The 20,578-nt window shown below is 46.4% G+C and overlaps 1 protein-coding gene across 5 annotated transcripts in view; it reads right to left on the reverse strand.

Moving 5' to 3' along the window:
- HMG20B (high mobility group 20B) overlaps positions 1-20,578 on the reverse strand; it is a 207,893-nt gene that overhangs the window by 79,741 nt on the left and 107,574 nt on the right. For all 5 annotated transcript variants that reach the window (XM_056571322.1, XM_056571312.1, XM_056571303.1 and 2 more), the window contains 2 exons: positions 14,942-15,062; positions 2,124-2,176 (listed from right to left, as the gene is read on the reverse strand). In XM_056571322.1, coding sequence (XP_056427297.1) covers positions 2,124-2,176; positions 14,942-15,062 — 174 coding nt within the window. The remainder of the gene's footprint in view (positions 1-2,123; positions 2,177-14,941; positions 15,063-20,578) is intronic.

Consider the following 20,578-nt stretch of genomic DNA (forward strand, 5'->3'; position numbering starts at 1 on the left):
TTGCCCAGATTTATCAATCAGCCCAAATTGTCTGGATTTTCCCATAACAACCAATCACAGATCAACTTTCATATCCAACGAGCTCTTAGATACCAGGCAATTAGGGTTGATTGATAAATCTGGGCAAGTTTGTCATATAATACTCTATGGTGTAATGGGACAGACAGTTTATGCCTGTAATTTACCACTTGCTGCAATTAGAGGGGGTAGAGTAATTTCTTTCTCTGCACAGCCAGAGGCATCATAAGAAATGTAGGCAGCATTAGAAAAAATATAATTGGGGAAACAGAAATCAAGATGGTAGACAACTCATGCATGCAACATTAGCTAAAACAAACATCCATACATTATTCACTTTTAATAACCTGTTCTTCACTATGTAAGCAACAAAACATTTCCTGTAGTGCTTTTTTAAAGGGGTACTCCCCTGAAATTTTTATTTATTTTTTTAAATCAACTGGTGCCAGAATCTTAAACAGATTTATAAATTACTTCTATTAAAAAATCTTAATCTTTCCTGTACTCATCAGCTGCTGTATGCTCCACAGGAAGTTATTTTCTTTTTTAATTTCCTTTCTGTCTGACCACAGTGCTCTCTGCTGACACCTCTGTCCATTTTATGAACTGTCCAGAGTAGGAGCAAATCCCCATAGCAAATCTATGCTGCTCCGGACAGTTTCTGAAATGGACAGAGGTGTCAGCAGAGAGCACTGTGGTCAGGCAGAAAGGAAATTCAAAAATAAAAGAACTTCCTCTGGAGCATACAACAGCTGATAATTACAGGAAGAATTAAGATTTTTTTAATAAAAGTAATTTACAAGTCTGTTTAACATTCTGGCACCAGTTGATAAAAAAAAAAAAAAAAAATTTTTTTTTACTGGGAGAGTACCCCTTTAAGGCTGGGTTCACATCACGTTTTCTCCCTTAAGGGAGCGCATACGGCGGGGGGAGCTAAAACCTTGCGCTCCCGCATCCCTATTCTCTCCCGTATGTAATTCATTTCAATGAGCCGGCCAGAGAGAAACCTTCGGTCCGGTCGGCTCATTTTTGACCACAGTTTTAGGTCCAGGGATAAAGCGCATATGGCGCAAAAATGAGCCGACCGGAGCGAAGGTTTCACTCTGGCCGGCTCATTGAAATGAATTACATATGGGAGCGCATAGAAAGGCATGCGGGAGCGCGAGGTTTTAGCTCCTCCCTGGCGTATGCGCTCCCGTATGGGAAAAAACATGATGTGAACCAGCCATAACTCGAATTAAAACATATGCATACAAAAATCAAAAGATGGCCTGCAAGGGGCCCAATATTCCCAGTATAGAAATGTAAAATAATAAACCACCCTTAAAGTGTTGAGTTAGGGGAATTGCCGTAAAATGTAACCTTTATTAGATATACATTAAAAAATCACCAATTTTGTGATTGTGCTCTAATAGGCCAGCACCAAATCATAAAGAAACCTACAAAAACTTGCAGTTACCACATATTTGTGGGTTTACTTTAACACCATGGCCTATTGTCAATCCATAACAACAATCTCCAAACACGTTTCTAGCACAATATCATTGCATCCTCAGGCGAACAAAGAGCAATAGATATGAGGTGATGGGCTATTGTAATTAAGCCCTATAGTCTATTTGAATGGGACAGCAGAATCCAACTGGAATAAATGTACAGTAAATTTTGGAGAAATTCTTCTGAAAAGTTTTGCACGAAAATTCCGCCATCTGAACATAGCCTTAGCCTGGTATAGCCCTAAATTAAATCAGCAGCTGTTACAGGGATGCAGCACTGATTTAGTGCCAAGGTTCCCTTACATTCTTCCCCTGCACGGTGGCACCAGACCACCTGCTCTGCAGATGAACTGCAGCAGTTCCTGACCCAGTTCTGTGGCTGGAAGCTTGGGGAAGGGCAAATCAGTGATGAATTTGCACTGCAACAAATTTGTTCCTGGCTGGGGACTGGTTGGGGGTCACAGAGGTCAATACAGAGAATTATTTTGCAACAAAATACATTTTTACTTAAAAAAAATAAAAAAAACATTATACACATTTATTTGAACAGTGTTGCTAATACTGATGTAGAAGTGTAAGAAAATTATAAAATATGACTATTGCACAGCTTACTTTTTGTGGGTGTCCATTCAATACAGCGGCTGTAGACAAGGTACTGCTCTCTTCTGTAGGATTGAAAATACAGAAAGAAAAAAACACATCAATCCAAGGGATAAAACTGTTAGTAAGATAGTATTTTCAGATGCAGATAAGACGCTTCTCAAACACAGAAATACCAAAAATTTATGGCAAAGCAATAAACTTAGTAATGAAAGAAAGAAAGAAAAAGAGTGGGCCGCAGAATAAGCAACAAACGGGTACTCCACCCCCCTAGACATCTTATCCCCTGACTCCTCTTTCCACAGTGCTGAACTCCTCTGCCCCTGTCCTGGACACAGGTACTATTCTTGCAAGTGCAGAGTTCCTCTCCCCCTGTGCTGGACATTAGTGTCCTTACCCGCTGTACTGGACACTGCTGCCTCTCTCCTGTGCTGCATGGTTCTCCACCCTAACTGGTGCTGGCCTGGGCCCCTCTAATATCTCCTACCAAGCAGCGTGGCTGTGTTCCTCTCAGTGTTTGACTGAGTTGATATGGGGCGTTAAAGGGGTTATCCACCATAAGGTGATTTTAGTACGTACCTGGCAGACAGTAATGGACATGCTTAGGAAGGATCTGCGCTTGTTTTGGGGCTAAATGGCTATGTTGTGAGATTACCAGAACACTGTGGCTAGCTTTTTGTGGACTGGTATTTCCTGTGTGACTTTTCTTTTCTTGACTACAAATCCGATCAGGGATGTGGAAATCCTATCGCCCGACACCCGGGACATGTAGTTCCGGGCGCTGGGCAGGTGAATTTTTCATAGATTTAGCCCTGTATCGGGCAAGCAGGGACAGACCGACTTCCCCCTTATTTTTCTTTAATGCCGGTGTGAGGCGCAGGAGCCGATGCAAGTGTATGGAGGGGGCGGCAGCGGCCCCCAGCTGATTTCAGTAGCCGGGGGCCGCTGTTCAGAGCCCCCCAGCCGGTGTTTCTGCCTGTCTACGTGATTGTCGCTGGGAGCAGATTTGCAGACGTGAGGGGCCGGCGTGAGGTGAAAAAAAAAAGAAAGAAAACCTATGAAAAATTCGGACCGAGCGAGGGCAGAGCCCGAGGTCCGCACGTCTGCAGGAGTTAATTGGGAGGGGCAGCGGCGAATGTATGTATGGTGTGTCTATGTATGTATGTATGATGTATGTATGTAATGTATGACATAGGGGGCAGTGGCCGGTGTATGTATGATATGTGTATGCATGTATGTTTTGTACAGGGGCGGACTGACCAGTGCTGCCGCCAGTAATTTTATTAAATTTTTTTTAGTGGCTTCTGGCCACCCGCTCTAAATTGCACCACCAGAATCCCACCCTTCATACTCACCCGCCGACCAAGAGCCCCACAGATGCACGCAAACACGTCCGAACCAAAACTACAACTCCCAGCATGTTGCACCATAACCTAAACTGTAGAACTATAAAGTGCAACATGCTGGAAGTTGTAGTTTTGGTTCGGGTCAGCTGCAGAGCCATAGGCTGCATCAGGGCATGCTGGGTGTTGTAGTTACAAACTGCAATTTCCAGTATTTCCTGACACAGCCTATGGCTCTGCAGCTGACACGAACCAAAACTACAACTCCCAGCATGTTACACAATAACCTTAAAGGGGTTCTCCTGTGCTTAGATATCTTATCCCCTATCCAAAGGGGACCCCCGGGATCTTGCACGCGGCACCCAGTTTGTAATCAGTCCCCGGAGCGTGTGACGTCACGCCCCCGTGTGATGTCATGCTCCGCCCCTCAATGCAAGCCTACGATGGGGGGTCTGATAGCTGTCACGCCCCCTCCCGTAGGCTTGCATTGAGGGGCGGAGGCGTGACGTCACTGATTGCTGACTGATTGACTGATTTTACAAACGGGGTGCTGCGTGCAAGATCCCGGGGGTCCCCAGCGGCGGGACTCCCGCGATCAGGCATCTTATCCCCTATCCTTTGGATAGGGGATAAGATGTCTAAGCCCTGGAGAACCCCTTTAACTGTAATACTATACAGTGCAACAGCAGACAGGCTCCCTGTCATCAGCTGACTAGTAAGTCAGGTCTCGGCCGCATTGCAACCTCGGAAAAATCTGAGACAACAGTAATTTTGTATGCCATAAGAATTGTGAGAAAACTCACACACAGGTACAGACACTATAATATGAACTACACTAACTTTACAGCCCCTGTAGCATAGTCAAATAAAAAAAATTCCTGGAATACCCCTTTAATATAAGGAGAAGGACCGGAAATAAAAAAGGTAGAGCAACCTTTGCAGCAGGGTACTAATGTATTCTCTGCTCTACTCAGTAAGTTGGCTATGCGGCAGGAGGTAGTGGCAAGGCTGGAGCGATTTACCTTGTGTCCCCTGTCCCTGGACTCCCCTGATCACAGAGGGGCATCCTTGACAATGGCTGATTTCACTGCTCCACCTGACCTGGGAGGACTATGGACCTTATGCAGGCTGCTACTACAGACTCAGACTACCTATCTGGCTGACCTTGCTGTGGCTGTGGGCCCTCTACCATCTGGAGTCCAACGAGGGGTCACTTAATTTACTGTGTGCCCTGGCCGCTGAGTTCTCCCCCGATAATGTTCTGTTTTGTCCTCTTTGTACTCGCACTCTGAAGGCAGTCCGCCGGCGCCCATGTTTCTTTGGGTCCCGGAGTAAGGGGTCTAAGCCCCCGTGGTTTGCATATTCATGTTCTTTACATGCCCCTGGACTGAAGTGCTCTGTCTGCAGAGCGCATTCGCTTTAAGATCTTACATAGCTCTCCCCTCCTGATGACCTGAGAGCTGTGCGCCCCCGGAAAACTCTCTGCTCAACATAACTACGCATGCGCCGGGCCCTCGCTACGGAAATTGGGAGTAGTGAGGGCTTTGGCGCATGTGCAGTCATCTGGACATGAGAGCTGTGTTAAATCTTTAAGCGCATGCGCTCTGCAGACAGGGCGCTGCGCTCCGGGGGCATGTAAAGAACATTAATATGCAAACCATGGGGGCGGGCTTAGACCCCTTCCTCCGGGACCCAAAGCAACATGGACACCGGGAGACTGCCTTCAAAGGGAGAGTACAGAGAGGACAAAAATAAACTTTATTGGGGGAGAACACAGCGGCCAGGGGACACAGTAAAGTAAGTGACCCCTCGTTGGACTCCAGTTCACCCACACTAAACCCAATATAGTGTGGGTGAACTGGCTGAGAGTTTTCCTTTAACAACTCAAGGTGGCACAGTGTAATCTGACATATCGCTAATTTGTTAAGATCTAAAGAAACGGATCTCATCTCTACTGCGGAGCCGATGCATCAGCGATGTTGAGGATGCTGTAGTCCCTCTGGTGTGAGATAGCACATGACATAGCCAGGATATTGCTCTCTTGAAAGCCAAGGTGGATGACCTGGAGAATCGGCTCTGCCGGAATAATGTGATGATTGTGGGGTTGCTGGAAATGGTGGGGGGGAGTAGCCCTATATTTAGTGCTTCCAACCTTACTCCTTTTTATGCTGTGAATGGGCCCACAGGATCCCTACCAGACAGTTACCTCCTAGAAGTCCGCCAAGTCCTATGTTGGTGAAACTGTAGCACTACCGAGACAGAGATTTTATCCTGCGGCTGGCCAGGGTTAGACAACCACTTCCTGTGAAAGGACATGTCCTCTCTTTCATGTCACATTATTCGGCAGAGGTCCAGAAGAAGAGGGCCACATTTACGGATGTCAGGAAGCAGCTGTGGTCCAGGTTGTAGCCTGCCCGTCTCTGTGGTTGCCATAGGGACCACACACTTCTTTGATGAAGTGGATGCAGCTATCATATTGCCAAATGCCCATGAATTTTAGATTCACCAACAGGCCTGCCGGGCTCTCTTTGCCATGCTCCGTACTGAACTAGAATGCTGGTGCAGTATGGAACTCTGATGCTGCGGATGCCTTAGTTTGTTACTTTGGGGGGCAGATATTGTCCGGTTCCTATTTTGTTGCTCTAGCTTGCAATGTGGGTGGGAGTGGTGAGGGAATGTAGACTGCTCTGTTTCAGTGTTACAACATCACCCAATTTGGATAGTAAAAGCAAAATAAAACCTACTTTTAAAAAAGATTTATAATTTTTTGTACGAAAAAGGAGTATGCAAATTTTTGCACAGTGATTAATTTATATAGGTTTGGTTTTAATTCACTACCTAAAAATGTAATCTTTTTGTAAAAGTATGCTAAAAAAATTGTCCTTTTGTCACAAACAACTTATTTTTCCATACACAGCTGTGTGGGGGCTTAATTTTTATGCCATAATCTGTAGTTTTTGTCTATACCATTTTTGTTTTGATGGGACTTTTTGATCACTTTTCATACATTTTTCCTGGTATATGAAGTGACCAAAAACTTGCAGCCCTATTAATTTATTATTTTTTTTTTTACTTTTATGGCATTGACCATGTAGTTTGATTAACCCCTTAAGGACTCATTTTGGTCTAAAAGGACCCGGCCAATTTTCGTTTTTGAACTTTGTTTTTTCCTCCTCCCCTTCTAAAAATCATAACGCTTTAAATTTTGTAGCTACAGACCCATATAAGGGCTTGTTTTTTGCATCCTAAATTGTACTCTGTAATGACATCACTTATTTTACAACAACCTGCAGCGGAAATTAAAAAAAAATAAAAAATTATTTGTGGGGTGAAAAAAAATTTAAAAAAATTTTGTAACTTTTGGGGGGCTTCCATTTCTATGCAGTGCACTTTTCTGTAAAAATTACACCTGATCTTTATTCTATAGGTTCATACGGTTACAAGGATACCCAATTCATGTAGGTTTTATTTTACTATAAAAAAAATTATAAACTACATGCACCAAAATTAGTATGTTTAACCCCTTCCCGCAGAATGTCATATATAAACGCCGGGTTGTGCAGTGCATTCGCGCATCCCGGCGTTTATATATGCCATTCAGTTAACCCGGCAATGCGCAGCATCGCACGGGTTAACTGACAGAAGTCCCGCTGTTTCCAGCAGGGGACAACTTCTGCTTCACCCCCCAGGAGCATCCATTGATGGTCCAGGTCAGCGATCACTGTGATTGGTCCCTGTGGACCAATCACAGTGATCTGGGGTGAAAGTTCAGATCCCCCGCACTGCCCGCCCCTGGAAGTCGGGCAGAACGGGGGACGATGGCTGCGGGGGCTCGCAGGGACCTGCGGCATAGGGGGGGGGGGGGGAACACCAGGGGACCGGCGGCCTTACCTGGCGGGACCGAGGAGCAGCGGCAGGACCGGCCACGTGGACGAGCAGCAACGGGACCGGCAGGTAAGTATGTAGTCCTCAGAGGCAGCAGTGAAGATCTTCACTGCTGCTTCTAAGAGTCTGAAAACTACAACTCCCAGCATGCCTAGACAGCCTTTGGCTGTCTGGGCATGCTGGGAGTTGTAGTTTTGCAACATCTGGAGGGCCCCAGTTTGGAGACCATTGTATAATGGTCTCCAATCTGTGCTCTTCCAGCTGTTGCAAAACTACAACTCCCACCATGCACTGACTGTCCAGGCATGCTGGGAGTTTTAGTTCAGCAACATCTGGCCCTTCAGATGTTGCCGAACTACAACTCCCAGCATGCCCTTCAGCTGTCTGGGCATGCTGGGAGTTGTAGTTTTGCAACAACTGGAGACACACTGGTTGGGAAACATTGTTTCTAACTCAGCGTTTCCTAACCTGTGTGCCTCCAGCTGTTGCAAAACTATAACTCCCAGCATGCACTAACAGACCATGCATGCTGGGAGTTGTGGTTTTGCAACAGCTGGTGCATCCCCCCCCCCCCCCCCCTGTGAATGTACAGGGTACATTCACATGGGCGAGGCTTTTACAGTGGGTTTCTCGCATCTTGAGATGCAGCAAATTTTGCGCTGGGAAACTCGCTGTAATCCCCTGCCCATGTGACTGTACCCTAAAAACACTACACTACACTAACACAAAATAAAGTAAAAAGTTAAAAACACTACATATACCCCTACACAGCACCCCTCCCCCAATAAGAACGTCCGGTACACCACTGTTTCCAAAGCAGAGCCTCCAGCTGTTGAAAAACAACAACTCCCAGTATTGCCGGACAGCCGTTGACTGTCCACGCATGCTGGGAGTTTTGCAACAGCTGGAGGCACCCTGTTTGGGAATCACTGGCGTAGAATACCCCTATGTCCACCCCTATGCAAATCCCTAATTTAGGCCTCAAATGCACATGGCGCTCTCACTTTGGAGCCCTGTCGTATTTCAAGGCAACAGTTTAGGGTCACATATGGGGTATCGCTGTACTCGGGAGAAATTGCGTTACAAGGTTTGGGGGGCTTTTTCTTCTTTAACCCTTCATGAAAAGGAAAAGTTGGGGTCTACACCAGAATGTTAGTGTAAAAAAATTAAATTTTTTACACTAACATGCTGATGTTGCCCTATACTTTACATTTTCACAAGAGGTAAAAGGGAAAAAAGCCCCCCAAAATTTGTAACGCAATTTCTCCCGACTACAGAGATACCCCATATGTGAGCACAAAGTGCTCTGGGGGCGCACAACAAGGCCCAGAAGGGAGAGCGCACCATGTACATTTGAGGTGATTTGCACAGTGGTGGCCGATTGTTACAGCGGTTTTGACAAACGCAAAAAAAAAAAAACCCCACGTGACCCCATTTAGGAAACGACACCCCTCACGGAATGTTATGAGGGGTGCAGTGAGAATTTTCCCCCCACTGGTGTCTGACGGATCTTTGGAACAGTGGTCCGTGAAAATGAAAACTTGTACAGCCCACTGTTCCAAAGATCTGTCAGACACCAGTGGGGGGCAAATGCTCACTTTATTCCTCGTTACGTTCCTCAAGGGGTCTAGTTTCCAAAATGGTATGCCATGTGTTTTTTTTTGCTGTTCTGGCACCATAGGGGCTTCCTAAATGCGACATGCCCCCCGAACAAAATTTGCTCTCAAAAAGCCAAATATGACTCCTTCTCTTCTGAGCATTGTAGTTCGCCCATAGTGCACTTCAGGTCAACTTATGGGGTACCTCCATACTCAGAAGAGAAGGGGTTACAAATATTGGGGGGTATTTCCTGCTATTAACCCTTGGAAAAATTAGAAATTTTGGGGGAAACACACATTTTAGTGAAAATTTTTTTTTTTTTTACATATGCAAAAGTCGTGAAACACCTGTGGGGTATTAAGGCTCACTTTATTCCTTGTTATGTTCCTCAAGGGGTCTAGTTTCCAAAATGGGGATATGAGGTATGTGCTTACTCGAGAGAAATCGGGCTACAAATATAAGTATACATTTTCTCCTTTTACCCCTTGTAAAAATTCAAAAATTGGGTCTACAAGAACATGCGAGTGTAAAAAATGAAGATTGTGAATTTTCTCCTTCACTTTGCTTCTATTCCTGTGAAACACCTAAAGGGTTAAAATGCTGACTGAATGTCATTTTGAATACTTTGGGGGTGCAGGTTTTATAATGGGGTCTTTTGTGGGGTATTTCTAATATGAAGACTCTTCAAATCCACTTCAAACCTGAACTGGTCCCTGAAAAATAGTGAGTTTGGAAATTTTGTGAAAAATTGGAAAATTGCTGCTGAACTTTGAAGCCCTCTGGTGTCTTCCTAAAGTAAAAACTCGTCACTTTTATGATGCAAACATAAAGTAGACATATTGTATATGTGAATAAAAAAATTTTTTATTTGTAAAATACATTTTCCTTACAAGCAGAGAGCTTCAAAGTTAGAAAAATGCAAAATTTTCAAATTTTTCATCAAATTTTAGGATTTTTCACAAGGAAAGGATGCAAGTTACCACAAAAATTTACCACCATGTTAAAGTAGAATATGTCACGAAAAAAATCTCGGAATCAGAATGATAACTAAAAGCATTCCAGAGTTATTAATGTTTAAAGTGACAGTGGTCAGATGTGCAAAAAACGCTCTGGTCCTCAAGGCCAAAATGGGCTTGGTCCTGAAGGGGTTAAAATTGTCCTCTTCTGACCCCTATACCTTTAATTTTTCCACATATGGGGAAAAGGAGGGCTAATTTTTCGTGATCTGTAGGTTTTTTTTTGGTTTTGATGGGACTTTTTGATCACTTTTTATTCAGTTTTTTTATGGTATATGAAGTGACCAAAAAATGCACAATTTTGGACTTTGGTATTTTTTTTACATATATGCTATCGACTGTGCAGTTTAGCTAACCTTATATTTTAATAGTTTAGACATTTACGCAGGCAGCAGTACCACACGATTATTTTTTATTACATAAATTTTATTTGAAAAATGGGAAGGGGGTTAATTCACTTTTAACTTTTTTTTTTTTTTTTTTTTTTTTTTTAACACTTATTTTTAGTCCCCATGGGAGGCTATACCATGCAATCTTCTGATTGCATATACTGTTCAATGCAGAGATTTGACTCTGAATCGTTCTAGATGCTGCTTTAATCTAGGTGTCTAAAGGGTTAATGCCAGGCATCAGCCCGATCAGCAGTGCCCGGCATTAAACCTGGGTCCTGGCTACTAATAATGGTCGGGACCAACCGGGTTTGAAGCGTGCTCAGAACGTGAGCATGTTTCAAACCCTGGTAACTGGACCAGGGCATCCAGGTACGCCCTGCACCCTTAAGTACCAGAATGTAAGGGCATACACATACTCTCTGCATCCTGAACAAGTTAATGTTATATTTTTATAGTTCGGACATTTACGCATGCAGAGATACCATATGTTTGTCTATTTTTCACATTTTATTTTAAAATGGGGGGGGGGGGGGGGGCAAAAAAAAGAGAGGGTGATTTAAACTTTTTTTTACAGGAGGGCCTTATTCACCCTTTTACAATTCTTTTAGTCCCCATATGGCAGCATTTTTCAAATAGTCTCTAGTTGTTGCAAAGTTTGTCCGGACATGCTGGGGTTGTACACTGCTCAAAAAAATAAAGGGAACCGTTAAACAACACAATGTAACTTCAAGTCAATCACACTGTCCACTCAGGAAGCAACGCTGATTGACAATCAATTTCACATGCTGTTGTGCAAATGGAACAGACAACAGGTGGAAATTATAGGCAATTAGCAAGACACCAGCAATAAAAGGAGTGGTTCAGCAAGTGGTGACCACAGACCCCTTCTCAGTTCCTATGCTACCCGGCTGATGTTTTGGTCACTTTTGACTGCTGGCAGTGCTTTCACTCTAGTGGTAGCATGAGACGGAGTCTGCAACCCACACAAGTGGCTCATGTAGTGCAGTGCATCCAGGATGGCACATCAATGCAAGCTGTGGCAAGAAAGTTTGCTGTGTCTGTCAGCGTAGTGTCCAGAGCATGGAGGCGCTATCAGGAGACACGCCAGTACATCAGGAGACACGCCAGTATATCAGGAGACATGGAGGAGGCCATAGGAAGGCAACAACCCAGCAGCAGGACCACTACCTCCGCCTTTGTGCAAGGAGGAGCACTGCCAGAGCCCTGCAACATGACCTCCAGCAGACCACAAATGTGCATGTGTCCAGTCAAACAGTCAGAAAGACTCCATGAGGGTGGTATGAGGGCCCAACGTCCACAGGTGGGGGTTGTGCTTACAGCATTTGAAATGTGCCAGAGAACACCAAGATTGGCAAATTTGCCACAGATGAAAGCAGGTTCACACTGAGCACATGACAGACATGACAGAGTCTGGAGATGCCATGGAGAACGTTCTGCTGCAACATCCTCCAGCATGACCGATTTTGGTGGTGGTGGGTCAGTAATGGTGTGGGGTGGCATTTCTTTTGGGGGCCGCACAGTCCTCCATGTGCTTGCCAGGGGTAGCCTGACTGCCATTAGGTACCAAGATGAGATCCTCAAACCCCTTGTGAGACCATATGCTGGTGCAGTTGGCCCTGGGTTCCTCCTAATGCAAGACAATGCTAAACCTCATGTGGCTGGAGAGTGTCAGCAGTTCCTACAAGAGGAAGGCATTGATGCTATGGACTGGCCCGCCCGTTACCCAGACCTGACTCCAATCGAGCACATCTGGGACATCATGTCTGGCACCATGATGCAAACCAGACTGTCCAGGAGTTGGCTACCTCATCGGGAGCATGCCCAGGCGTTGTAGGGAGGTCATACGGGCACATGGATGCCACACACACTACTGAGCCTCATTTTGACTTGTTTTAAGGACATTACATCAAAGTTGGATCAGCCTGTAGTGTGGTTTTCCACTTTAATTTTGAGTGTGACTACATATCCAGACCTCCATGGGTTGATAAATTTGATTTCCATTGATATTTTGTGTGCGATTTTGTTGTTAGCACATTCAACTATGTAAAGACGAAAGTAGTTCATACGGTTGGTTCATTCATTCAGATCTAGGATGTGTTATCTTAGTGTTTCCTTTATTTTTTTGAGCAGCGTAGTTTTACAACAGCTGAGGTACACTGTTAGAAAAAAACTTCCATGGGGACTACTACTTGCAATACTTTGATTGCAGACACTGATAAATGCTGTGTAATAGCATAGCACTGATCAGTGTTATCGGCACTCCATTACTACAGGCTGCTGCACCCATCGGACGGAAGGAAGGCATGTAGGGACCCTCTGCCAATCCTCTCAGCTGATCTGGACCCCATGTTATTGCCGTGGGAGTCCCAATTAGCTCCACGTAGCTACCGGCACTTGTTTTCTGCATTTTAGAACTTGCAGCGTCTAAAGGGTTAAAGCAGACCACAACACTAATCAGAGATATTATGGCATTAGCCAGTACAGACTTCATAGTCCCACGCCATGGCTGCCGTTTTTTCTTTTTCTCCTCCTCTATTTTTGAGAGGTATAACTTCTTTTTCCACCTACAGACCCTTATGAGGGCTTGTTTTTTTGTGCGAGCAATTGAAGTTTGTAATCTTTCATTTTATCATAAAAATTATGTGTAAAAATTATTTGTGGGTGGAAATTCATAAGAAAATGGCAGTTTTGCAACTTTTGGGGGTTTGGTTTTTATGCCGTGCACTTTATGGTAAAAATGATACATTATCTTTATTCTGTTGGTCAAGGCGATTAAAAAGATACCCAATTTATATAGGTTTTCTATTATTGTACTACTTTAACCACTGAAGGACGCAGGGCTTACAGGTACCCCCTCGTCCCCTTAAAGAAGAAGTCTCATGACCTCCTGCCGAAGCTGGGGCCTCCACACCCCCCGATGCCTTCCGCTTCAGACAGGGGTTGTGACGCACCACTCTGAGAGCCGGAGCCCCATACAGATGATCGCAGGGGGCCACAGTGCTCTGACCCCGATCAGAAAAACGTATCCCCTATCCGCAGTTTTAGTAGTGTCGGGCATGGAAATTTAAGTGGCTTTGAAGAGAGGCTTTCAGAGCAACGTAAAAATCTGCGGTAGCTTACTGAGCTCTGGGTCGGCAGCGGCGGTGCCTGAAACACGCTAGTACATAGCCATCACACCTCCTCCCATAGAGGTGAATGGAGGGGGCGTGGCTGCTGGCATAGGCAGTCATCGGGCACGGAGCAGAGAGTTTGCTCCATGCATCAATTGACTGGGGTGCCGCAGCGGACCCCCGCAATCTAACATCATATGCCCTATTCTTTGAATAGGGGATAAGATGTGAGCAGTGGAGTAACCCTTTAAGGGGTTAAGGGTTTTTATTTTATTTTTTTTTTAATTAAATTGGTATCTATAAAATTGTCCTTTTATGACCACTATTCTAATTTTTTGCATAAGGGTGATTTGATTTTTTTTATTAGGGCAGGGGGTTTTATAGATATATATATTTTTAGAGACTTTTTTATTTTAAATATTTTAAGTGCCCATAGGGGACTTTTATGTTCAAATCAATATATTGCATTTACTGTATAATATATTTGCCTATGACATAGCATAACACAATAGGATTGGTGATCCACCGATATTATCTGGCTAAGCCAAGCTACATCATTGGATCAGGACAGGAGGTAGGTAAGGGGACCTCCACCGCGACGATAGCTCACCGAATCTATGCTCCCCTGAGCAACAGGCAACTTTGACTTTAATTTTAGACAACGTGATGCCTGTCATGTCATCAGTAGTGAGTGTCTGGCTACTGAGTAGCTGACACCCACTGCTATGAAGCAAGCGCAGCAACTACACTCTAAAGTACCTGTATGCCCTATGTCCTTAATGGGTTAAAAGTAAAGTAGTAGCACCAACAAACACCATGTCGGGGAGAAAAAGGACACTTGATGGGCGCTTGCTTTGTAGTGAATAAAGCTAGATAATAACTAGGGAACAGACACAAAAACAGATTGAGGCTTTATTTGCCAATATAAGGGTAAATGCATTTCGAGGGGATCTGCTCCCCTCTTCCTCAGGTCCGTAGTGAATACAAGCATGGTCTGGTCTATTTTACCAGACCACACTTGTATTCACTGCGAACCTGAGGAAGGGGGGAGCAGGTCCCCTTGAAATGCATTGTCACTTATATTGACAAATAAAACCTCTATTTGTTTATTAGTTTGTGCCCGTTCCACGGTTATTTTCTAGCTTTATTAACTGACTACACAGCAAGCGCCCATCAAGTGTCCAGTTTACTGACCCTGTGAAATAATACATTTAGGTTCTGGGTTAGTAGAAAAGCATATCCAGAGCAGAAAATTTGATCTTCCAAGATATTTCACACAACAGTAGATAGAATGGCACAAAGAAAAAATATAACAGAGCAAAAAAAAAATATAAAAAAAATATATATAAAACAAAACACACATTACGTATACAAATCATTTGTCTGATACTGAAGAAAAGCAAATGTTTGTTATAAAAAAAAAAATAAATAAAAAAAAAAGAGGGGATAGAGAGAACATCTCACCTTTTTTAATCTTCTTTTCCTGAATCTTTTCTGCACACATTTTATAAGCTTCAGACTGTTGATACTCCCTAAGTTCCTTTATGTACTGTTGCTTTTCTCTTTCTGCATCATCAAGATATCTCTAAAATAAAAGGTGTTTCCATCAAAAAGGCATAATTTACATTAGAGACAAAGCTGCCTAACGTGTTAATTTTGACAAAACAGCTAACTATCTTATGTTTATGGTGGCCCCCAAACTCGCTCCCACCCACATAGATTATGCCAGTGGGAAAGGACCAAGCATGTTAAATTTCAGTGCCCAGTCTTTTATTGTAACATAGAATCAGCCACCAAAGATGTTCGCAACTGCTTATTTCCCTTTCTTTACTGAAAACACATGCACATCTGACTGAACAGGGCAGTATTGTGCAGGGCTGTGGAGTCTGAGTCGAACGAAATTTTGGGTACCTGGAGTCGGAGTCAGAGTCGGCAAACAATGCACGGACTCAGACTCCTAAATTTAGATTGGAATAAAAAAAAAAAAAAAAAAGAGATTTTTTAACACTTACCGTAATCTCTTTCTCGAAGGATCCATTGGGGGACACAGACAGTGGGTGTATCTTGCTGTCTCTAGGAGGTGTGACACTATGGTAATAAAAAAAAGTCAGCTCCTCCCAGCAAGATATACCCGCCTTCAGGCTCTGAGCTAGTCCGTTTAAGTTCCAGAGCAATAGGAGACCAATAGGTCACGGAAAAACCCCAAACTGTCCGAGAACCAGAAGAAAAAACATAACTGAACACACCCTCGGACAGAGAGCCAAAAGGAAAAACCAAAAAGGGTGGGAGCTGTGTCCCCCAATGGATCCTTTGAGAAAGAGATTTTACGGTAAGTGTTAAAAAATCTCCTTTTCTCTATTGGCTCCATTGGGGGACACAGACAGTGGGACGTACCAAAGCCGTCCCTTGGGTGGGCAGATAAGTAATCAGGCAGACGGCTGATCCACTGACGCCTGCAACACCTTACGCCCCAGGGTAGCATCAGCCAATGCGAAAGCATGAAATCAGTAAAACCTCGAAAAAGTGTGCAAAGACGACCAGGTAGCCGCCTTGCAAATCTGCGAGGCCGAGGCTCTATTCTGGAGAGCCCAGGATGCCCCAACAGAACGAGTGGACTGAGCCACAACCCTGAAAGGAGGAATCTTCCCCTTACAGAGATAGGCTTCCGAAATGGCAGACCGAATCCACCTAGAAATGGTGCCCTTGGAAGCAGGTTGTCCCTTGCAACGACCTTCCGTAAGGACGAAAAAGGAATCACACTGACGAAAGGAAGAAGTGATGGAGAGAAGACTGAACAGCCCGAACCACGTCCAGCTTGTGCAGTAAGCGCTCCCTAGGATGAGAAGGAGCCGGGCAAAAGGACGAGAGGACAATATCCTCATTGAGATGAAAGGCCGAGACCACCTTAGGTAAAAAGGAAGGGTCTGGCCGGAAAACAACCTTGTCCTGGTGGATCACCAGAAACTAAGAACGGCAGGAAAGGGCTGCCAATTCAGACACCCTCCGGATGGAGGTGATAGCCACCTGAAACGCCACTTTCCATGAAAGGAGGCGGAGAGACACCTCTCTAAGGGGCTCAAAGGGTGTACCCTGGAGGGCACTCAGAACAAAATTCAAGTCCCAAGGGGGAGAAGGTGACAGATAAGGAGGAACAGCGTGCGCCACTCCTTGCAGGAAGGTCCGGACATGAGGATTAGAAGCCAGGGGCCACTGGAAAAGAACAGTAAGGGCCGAAACCTGACCCTTAAGGGAACTGAGAGACAACCCCAGTTCCAAACTTGACTGCAAAAAGGAGAGAAGACGGGGAACAGAGAAGGTCACCGGGGAGAAGTCCTGTGCTTCACACTAGGGATCGACCGATTATCGGTATGGCCAATATTATCGGCCGATAATCACGATTTTGGGCAGTATCGGTATCGGCAATTATGTTGCCGATAAGCCGATAATGCCCCGCCCCCCCACACCACCCCCACCGCACCCGCCACCCCCCGCACCTCCGACCCACCGCACCGCGTCGCACCCCCCACCGTGATGCTAGGCGGTATACCGGTATGGATTTTTTCCCATACCGCTATACCGGTCGGGCCCCTCCCCCACCCTCCGAGTGAATAAAAAAATTTAACTTACCCGTAATGGGGGTGGTCCAGGCCATCCTTCCTTCATGTAGTGTCCGGGGCGTTCCGGGTGGAGGGTGGTCCGGTCCGGGCTGTCCTTCTCCCACGGTCTTCTTCTCCACTCTGGGCAGGCTCCGGCCTAGTACACTGCATAGACGCCGCTACGCCGTGACGTCAGGTGCGTCGCTGCGCACGGGCGTCACTGCGAGGCGACGTCTATGCAGCGTACTAGGCCGGAGCCTGCCCGGAGTGGAGAAGAGGCCCGCCGGAGGAGAAGGACAGCCCGGACCTGACCACCCTCCACCCGGAACGCCCCCGGACACTACAGGAACGATGGATGGATGGCCCGGAGCACCCTGGCAGGTAGGGGAGAGAAGCGGGTGGTGGCGGCGGTCTATGGCACCGCAAAAGCCACTGCAGATCATTGATTTAAAGCGCCCGCTTTAAATCAATGATCTGCAGCGGTGTCACAGGGGGTTAAATAGCCGATAACTTATACCGGAATATCGGTATAAATTATCGGCCCTAACCTGCACCGATTATCGGTATCGGCCCTAAAAAAACTATATCGGTCGATCCCTACTTCACACCAACGAAAATAAGACCTCCAAGTACGGTGGTAAATCCTTGCAGAGGAGGGCTTACGAGCCTTGAGCAGGGTGCAAACAACTTGGGAAGAGAACCCACGGGCTCTCAAAACCGCGGTCTCAACCGCCACGCCGTCAAATGCAGCGACTGTAAATTGAGGTGGCAAAGATGACCCTGAGAGAGCAGGTCCGGACGGAGCGGAAGGCGCAGTGGAGCGTCGTCTAGGAGCCTGACTACATCGGCGTACCACGACCTTCGGGGCCAATCTGGAGCTACCAGAATGGCGGGGACGCCCTCTGCCTTGAGCTTCCTCAGCACCCTGGGAAGAAGCGGAAGAGGAGGGAACAGATAGGGTAGGGCAAACCCCGCCCAAGGAATCACTAGGGCATCCACGGCCAGAGCCTGAGGGTCCCGGGACTTGGACACAAACGGAAGGATCTTCCGATTGTGCCGGGACGCGAAGAGGTCCACGTCCGGAATGCCCCAGTGGTCACAGAGTTGCACAAAGACCTCTGGATGTAGGGACCACTCGCCGGGGTCGGGTGAGGACCAACTGAGGAAGTCCGCTTCCCAGTTGAGCACCCCCGGGATGTGAATCGCCGAAATGGCCGGAACCTTGCTCTCCGCCCAGGAGAGAATCTGTGTCACCTTGGCCATGGCTGCCGAGCTGAGAGTGCCGCCCTGACGATTTATCCGACTGAACGCGGACAGGACGGGATTGAAGATGGGACTCCCAATGAAGAAGACCAAGAAGAATCGCCCGTAATTCCAATATGTTTATCGGAAGAAGGGTCTCCTGCGGAGACCAGAGTCCCTGAACCGTCCAATCCCTGAACACGCCGCCCCAGCCCGACAGGCTGGCATCCGTTGTAACAACCTGCCAGTGAAGGGGAAGAAACGACCGCCCTTTGAGAAGGGGGGAGCAGAGCCACCAGAGCAGAGACTGACGGACCCTGCGAGGGAGAACAATCTGACGATCGAGGGACAGAGGAGACCTGTTCCATCGGGAGAGAATCGCCAGTTGAAGTGGGTGGTAATGAAACTGGGCAAAAGGTATGGCCTCCATAGTTGCCACCATCTGACCCAGGACTTCTATACAAGTGCGGATGGAGACAGATACCTGGGTATGGTGAAAGGATACTCCTGGATTGACATCCGAACATCCTGGGTCCTCTAGATGATAGGTGTCTCTTAGGGCTGTAACCAAAGAGTTCAGGCAGTCCTCCGAGTCAGATGCTCGTCCACCAGGGGAATGAGTAGAGGCAGTCCTGGAGGGGGGAGACTGACAGAGTACGCGGCTCTGGAGTGGCAGAGCGGCGACTCCGACGAAGAGCGAGCCCTTCCAGAAGTCCTGCGCAGAGAAGACCCCTTCAAAGCGGACACCACTTCCCGGGAGGCCTCAGCCACCGAGCGGGAGACTTGCTTGGGTCAAGTCAGCCATATACTGGGTCAGGAAGAAACCCAGGCTGGGGGAGCGGCTGGCTCCACCGGGACCAAAGGGGCATCAGGGGGTACCAGGGGGTCTGGGGGAGCAGTGGAGCAGGCAGGGCAAGTGGGCTTGGCAGAACCAGACATCTTGGTATTACAGTGCTTACAGAGATAGTAAGTCACCGAGGTTCCGGGTCTCTGTTTAGAGGGAGGAACAGCTCTGGGTACGGACATAATGTGGGAAAAGAAGGGAGATAGCAACTCTCTCACCCTAGTCTGTGTCCCCAGGCCAGCCAATAGGAAAAGGGGGGCGGTCCCTGAAGCAAGGCACTAACTAACTGACCCCTTCCCACTGAAATTCGCGCCCACGGCGCTGATTGGAGGCTGCTTTGCGCCTCTGAGCGCTCCCAGCCCTGTGGGCGGAGCTACAGACCGCCAAAGAGAAACTGTCATGGCATCCACTCCTTGTCCCATGCGCACCAGTCGGCCGTTTGTGCGCACGGGGGAATAGAGCGAGCGGCCAACGCCGGCAGAAAAAGAAAGAAGCTCATAGGAGCACTGCGGCTATCAGCCGCGATAAGGCGCTGCCGGCAAGCACCGCGGCTATCGGCCGCGAATAAGGCGCTGGCGGCAAAGTGAAAGTAAGTCGGCACTGAGAGCGCCCGGCCCGGGACAGCGCCACGGCTGACAGCCGCACATAAGGCGCTGACTTCTCTACTTTAAGAATAAAGACCAATGCATGCAGTGCCTCACGTAACCGCAAAACGAACACGTTAAGTGACCATGAAGAAGCATGCTTTTCATGTCAATAAGAGAAATGAACCAGCTCACCGCCTATGAACATCACTGGATGGGAAGGAATTTCAGATGGTGGAGGAAGCACGGAGTATAGAGTGAACAGTATCCAAAAAAGAAAATGGTGCAAAAAAAAAACTATTTTGCAAACATTCCAGCTCCCAATCGTAAAAGGATACCCAAAATTGTGAATAAAAACAAGCAGAAACGCTGACGCATTTCTAACCATGCGGTTCTTAGTCATGGCACAACCTAGTGTGACAAATGCATCCTATATATACTCTAGTCATGTAAAGACTGAACGCCAGACTGGAGGAATTGGGAACGCCCATCAATGACGGGAGTTCCGGGGAGACAACAGCATTGTGATTACTCAGGTAAACACCTGTACTGATGGGAACCAAACATGCTATTTTATGTAATTCTTGACGGAAATTTAATCCAAGTGGAATCTTAAAATCCAAAAAGCTTCTCTCATTCTGACTTCTCTCATTCTTATGCCAATCTCCAGCACGAGAAAGACGTACTATTTTTTCAATACCCATAATTTTCAAAGGTATCACCTTGGTGTACTTCAAATATATGTCTGGACAAACCAGACATACCTTTAGTATTGAATGAAGGAAAATGCAGGTGCTCATAGATGCAACGTTTTAATTTTCTTGTAGTGCATCCA

This window comes from Hyla sarda, chromosome 1, assembly GCF_029499605.1.
Source record: "Hyla sarda isolate aHylSar1 chromosome 1, aHylSar1.hap1, whole genome shotgun sequence".
Taxonomy (NCBI): Eukaryota; Metazoa; Chordata; class Amphibia; order Anura; family Hylidae; genus Hyla; species Hyla sarda.